The sequence below is a fragment of the Humulus lupulus genome, chromosome 1 (genome assembly GCF_963169125.1).
Source record: "Humulus lupulus chromosome 1, drHumLupu1.1, whole genome shotgun sequence".
In the NCBI taxonomy this organism is placed as follows: Eukaryota; Viridiplantae; Streptophyta; class Magnoliopsida; order Rosales; family Cannabaceae; genus Humulus; species Humulus lupulus.
In genome coordinates, this window is record NC_084793.1 from 188,539,799 (window position 1) to 188,545,798 (window position 6,000).

Genomic DNA, 6,000 nt, shown 5'->3' on the forward strand with positions numbered 1-6,000 from the left:
CATTCTCAGTTAGTGTTGTCAGTCAGTTTATGTCATCTCCAACAATTCATCATTGGGCAGCGTTGGAGCAAATTTTGTGTAACTTGAAAGGAGCACCAGGACGAGGTATTGTTTACACGGATCATGGGCACACTCAGATTGAGTGTTTCTCAGATGCAGATTGGGTAGGTTCCAAGGTAGATAGAAGATCCACTTCGGGTTATTGTGTCTTTGTTGGGGGCAATTTGGTCTCTTGGAAGAGTAAGAAGCAAAATGTTGTGACTAGATCTAGTGCAGAATCAGAATAGGGCTATGACACAATCTGTGTGTGAGATAACGTGGATATATCAGCTTTTGACTGAAGTAGGATTTAAGACTTTGGTACCAACAAAATTGTGGTGTGATAATCAAATTGCTCTTCATATTACCTCAAATCCCGTGTTTCATGAGCGAACTAAGCACATTGAGATTGGTTGTCATTTTGTTCGTGAGAAAATTCAACAAGGCTTGATGGGGGAGTGTCAGAATATATTAGCTGTAAATTAGCTAGAAATTAGGGTCAATTGTAATTATTTTAGTTTCCTAATTTCTCTCCTACTTTCCTAGTTTAGTTTCTCTAATGTTGTGTAAATACATGTTATTTACATGAATAAAATAAATACACAATTCATCCACCATTTTGTACAGTAGTTAATGCTCCTTATTGAAACCATTTATCTACAGCTCAAATATACAATATTAATAGTTTTTTAGAAAGGACATGCTTTTCTAAGATAATTGATGTGGTAGGAGAGGTAGTTGGACCGTATTTATTCTTCACATTCTTTTTCTTAGAAGCATATTAATGATATATGCCTTCTTTAGTTCTTGATCTTGAATGAATCTCTCTACAATTCTTTCATTTCTTTGTGTTTTTTTTTTCCTTGTAGCCGCTCAGAACATCGGTTGCTTCTTAGATCCGATAATGCTGATTGCCGTCTCACGCCTTTGGGCCGAGAAATTGGGTTAATAGATGATAGACGCTGGAAACTGTACCAGGACAAACAAGCTCGAATTTCAGAGGAGAAGAAGCGGTTGAAAAGTGTTAGAATTTCAGGTTAATTAGCTTTACTCTTTTCTTTGAGATTGCAGTTAAACTCTAGAAAAAAATTAAATAAGAAAAATAGCTAGAGTTTCTTGAAAATATGAATGATGAAATAATTTTGTTACATCCCCTAAATTGTTTGCTTGAACCTATCACATACGATAGGAGGTTAGAACTTAGCATACAGAGAGTTAAGATTGAAGTGGATTGAATTCTTAACCAGAAGCCTATATACTGATGTGCATGTCTATACTGATACTGATCCATATCAAAAGTATGAAGTTTTAAAAAAATTCATCTTAGCTATAAGTTTCCCTTTTACTCGTAGGGGGAGAATTAGCAGCTGAAATCACTCGTCTATCAAATCAGCCTGTGAAGGACCATTCAACACTGGAGAGTCTTCTCAAGAAACCGCACATAGAATATAAGGTATTTGATAAGCATGGTTTTGGGAATGAAATGTTGTCAAGAGCAGAGAAAGAATGTGTTGAGGTTGATATCAAGTATGAGGGCTTCATTATACGTCAGCAGAACCAACTTCAACAGGTAAGCAAGCATCACTAAACTCTTCATGCCTTTACAAACATTTTGCAAGTCATCTGCCATTTTTTCACTTACGGTTTTCAGTGTTATTATTTACATTTTTCTTTCTTCAAACTATCTTGTGCTTGCTTCAATATAGATGGTCCATCTACAACATAAACTGATTCCAGACGGTTTGGATTACCATGCAATGACAACTTTGTCCCTTGAATCACGTGAGAAGTTATCCAAGGTGAGTAGATAGCCCATATAAAGTTTTATTTATGCTGCTCCTGACAGCATGCCTGTCTCCGAGAGACCTATCTCCAATATCTTAATTCAATTTAATAGACCGCAAAACACTATGTAGCTTCCTTATAAGTTAAATGTATTTCTTTTGTCTTTTGTGCTATATACATAGTGTGAGAGTTTTAATATAACATCACTACCATACAAATTGTCATAGAAACTCTGAATATAGGAATATTGTCTAGAAACCAGAAAGACATTTGTAATCTAAGAATGGTTGGGCACAGTGGTTTTAGAATATGATTTTGTTCCTTTTTAATTTGGAACCAATATCTTTCTTTCAGGTTAGGCCACAGACCATAGGTCAAGCAAGCAGAGTTGGCGGGGTGAGCCCTGCTGACATTACTGCTCTTCTTATCATCCTTGAAAGCAATCGGAGGAATGCCCAAGAGCAGAGGAGACACAAGATGCTGACTGCAATGAAGATAGCTCCAGATCAAGATATGCCGGAAGTTCCGTTGACTGAGACAATTAACTCATAATATATGTTGCTACAAAAATGCTAGTTGCTCTAATTGTCAGACTCAATCAAGAATGTCACCAAAATGCATTATGGAACAAATCAATGGTTTCAAAGTCTTCCCTTATAATCTCAGAGAACTTTGGTGGCCAAAACTCATGAGAGATGGTCGAGCCACGAGTGTCTAAGAGCTCATTCATCTCAAATTTCAGCTGCGGTGTTAACTCATTGATCCTTGTCCAACATCAAGGAATGAAGATTCAAGTTGAAACTCGTTGATCAGGAAGTGGAGTGTTTAATGTTGTGTTTCTAAGTTAAATTAAAGGTCATATAATGATCAATAATTTTGACCCCATTTAGCAATTAGTTGTATTTAAATATTTATTAAGTGCAGTTCAAAAAAAAAATATTGCGAAAAAAATTTGTAATTGAGGTTTATACCGTTTGTGTATATAGAAGCGCACACGCAACTCAACCACCAACGCATGCATTTAGAGCTAGTGGCGACTGAAGTTATACCAGACCACTCTTGGTGATCTCATTGCTTTACTATCATTCTCATTCATTTTCATAAGTTTCAAATAACGTGGTGTAATGCAATGCAAGAATCAACTAACACATTAGGGTTTGAGGTGGTTTGGTTGTAATTGGTCTAATTTTTGGATGTAATTGGTCTAATTTTTGGAGGCAAAGAAAAAAGTTTGTCCAATGGATTAACTTGGGAATTTTCTTTAGAATAGAAAAAAAGTTATTTGTAATACTTAATGTTTTAAACTTATCACAAATAAATACTTAATTTTTTATTTTTACGGAAAAAATACTTAATATTCCATATATGTTGAAGATAAATATTTAATTTTTTTTCTTTGCAGTAAAAATACCTAAAGTTGTTAAAATATTGCTATTATTAGTACTTACTTTGTCGAAGTTGTTGACTGTTAACTTACTAGATATGTATCATTTTGTAATTATATTTTTGTCCTAAAAGTATATATTTTTTAAAATTTGAATTAATTTAAAATGCTTTTTAATTTAATTTTTTTTTTTAAAAAAATATTGTGAAATTGACCGATAACAGATAGATATATGTCTATTAATCAATATGTTTCACAACTCTAACAATCAATGTTTCACAACTCTAACAGATGTAATGTTTTAACTATAGATATTTTTGCTGTAAAGAAAAAATAAAAAATATTAGATATTTATTTTTAATCATTGAGTATTTTTGTAGAAAAAAATAAAATATTAGTATTTTGCTGTAAAAAGTGTGAAAAAACATGGTATTTGTACCGTAAGTACCCCGTACAAAATAGAACAAATCACTTTTGTCATTGCAATGTTAATGAGCTCCATTTCAACCATCGGCATATCATATATATATATATATATATTCAACTGTATATTTAAAGTTTAGTACCCAAATTCAATATGTTTTTAAGAAAATATTGACTTCATTTATAAGTTATTATGATCCTTGGGCATGGCTAATTTGGTAAGCACCGATAAGTAAAAATAAAATATAAAAAGAAAAATAGGCAAATGGACAAAATAAAAGCAATCCCTTGAGAGATACCCTCGCCCTCTCGTGGTCTTATTGTACCAATTACGAAGTTGAATCCCTTGAGGTTCGTTGTGGGTTTGTGACAAGAACCATTTCGTCTTCCGTAAACAACTCTTGAAAACGTCCACTAATTAATCTCAACCCAAAAAACAATATCCAATCTCTTTCTATCTGAATCATCATCCATGCAAAAGAAACACCTGCAACGTAAAGCTCTTTGCATGGATAATATCCTTTTCCAAACACATCTAATTTATTCCTCTACAATCCAAATAACATCCCTCCAATGAAGAAAATGGATGATGATTTGGTATTATTATCAATTCCATTTCTTCTCTTGGTTTTACTTTTTTAATAATATATCTTCGTCTTTTCAGATACGTATCTATATATAATATAAACACAAACAAAGCAACCTCATCAAATGCCTGTTCGAGATCCAAGAGCTGGACGAGCGTTCGTATGGGTGATCTCATGGTTTTTATTCCTCACCATAGCCGCGGGCGGCGGCTGCCTTATAATGTACATGATCTTACCGGAAACAAACACCACTTCATGGCTTCCAGTAGTCGGAATTACCTTGGTTTGTCTCCCTTGGTTCTTTTGGCTGTCTACTTTCTTGTACCGAGTCCTTTCCCGGGTTTTCGGGTTCAGGATTGGCATCGGCGGCAACAACAACAGCAACAATCACACCAACAATGTCATACTCGAGGAGGAAGAGGCTGCCGTGACGGCGGCTACTTCGGCGTCTTCTTGTCATTCTGACCAGATAACAGAGTCTCCAGGTGGCGGACATGGCGGGGAAAGACGGGTGCAATTCGAAGCAACATTGACGGTACATGAGAATGATATTGAAAAGGATGATATTGCAGATCACGACAGAAGTAAGGACAGCATCGTTTCGAAGTCTTCGTCGTGTTCTTCGTCGAGCAACTCGAGCGTCTTGTCTCATGAGAGTGAACTACCTTTGGCCTCATCAATGGGATCTTGATTAAGTAAATGATTTTGTTTTTCTTCTTTTTGTTAAAAGTAATTAACAATTTTTGGGTTGATGTTATTCATTTATATACGTACTATAGTATATATTTTTTTGGTAGAGACCTCAATTATATACGTAAAGTCTATTGAGAGCTTTTGTATACCTTGCTAGCTAGAGACATTATTATTATTATTATTAGAATGAGAAGAGAAGAGAATAGATCTTACGTACGTATACGTACAAAACTTAATTAATTTTTCCCATGTTTTCTTAAAATTTGGGCTCATGCATGCATGGTTAGAACAATATCAATAGTTTCAATGTATCAATTCGATCCGTTATAATAATTGTTTTGGGTATTTTGGGCAGATGGGATCCCGATATCTGATTCCGAAAGAAGACAATTGATAATAGTCATCATCGGTTTAATAACTTTTTTTATGATCTTTTGGAACTCTATAAATATGTCTGTATATATTTATTGTTAGAAAATATGTGTTCTTAACAATATTTTAGGTGGCAGTTTTGAGGACATGATTTTTGTCAAGATATTCTAATTTGTTTCTCATTCGAGACTACATAAAAATAAACCATTGATATACTCAAAATAATTTTGGGTGAAATAGAAATTATCACCTAAAGTTGGTAACATCAGAATAGTCGGATTTATGGTAGTCCTACATTGAAAAAATGGTATCTCACAAATAATTACGGAGCCAGAGTTTCATTGCAATGGAGGTGAAAACATAATTAAAGAAATTAAAAAAAACATTAACTATTAATTATTAATTATTAAAAATTACAATTGTCCTCGACAAGATTTTATATTTTGAAAGTGTTTCATAATAATCTCATTACTAATACCATTGAATATTTCCTTTTCAATGTATATTCGACTATGTAGTCAATTCTTCATCACAAGATTCATAGCAGAAAATACTCCCTCAATAGTAGCAGTAGCAATTGGTAGAGTTAATGTGAATGTAACAAGTCTATAAACTAATAGATGCACATTTTTTTTCCTGTCTCGACCATTTTTTTATGCAAGATCACCAATGCTTTTGAATCCAATAAGCTCTCGCTCGAATGCATATATCAAGAAT

The 6,000-nt window shown here is 33.8% G+C and overlaps 2 protein-coding genes across 2 annotated transcripts in view; both read left to right on the forward strand.

Annotated features, from left to right (window-relative positions):
* The window catches only part of LOC133801539 (uncharacterized), a 45,308-nt gene extending 42,194 nt beyond the window's left edge, over positions 1 to 3,114 (forward strand). Inside the window, exons 10-13 of the mRNA XM_062239778.1 lie at positions 909 to 1,075; positions 1,392 to 1,609; positions 1,746 to 1,838; positions 2,179 to 3,114. Coding sequence (XP_062095762.1) covers positions 909 to 1,075; positions 1,392 to 1,609; positions 1,746 to 1,838; positions 2,179 to 2,376 — 676 coding nt within the window. The 3' untranslated portion in view covers positions 2,377 to 3,114. The remainder of the gene's footprint in view (positions 1 to 908; positions 1,076 to 1,391; positions 1,610 to 1,745; positions 1,839 to 2,178) is intronic.
* Positions 3,115 to 4,342: 1,228 nt separating this feature from the next.
* On the forward strand, positions 4,343 to 4,909 carry LOC133825562 (uncharacterized). The gene has a single exon (XM_062258489.1). The coding sequence runs from the start codon at positions 4,343 to 4,345 to the stop codon at positions 4,907 to 4,909; it is 567 nt and encodes a 188-aa protein (XP_062114473.1).
* Positions 4,910 to 6,000: the final 1,091 nt, after the last annotated feature.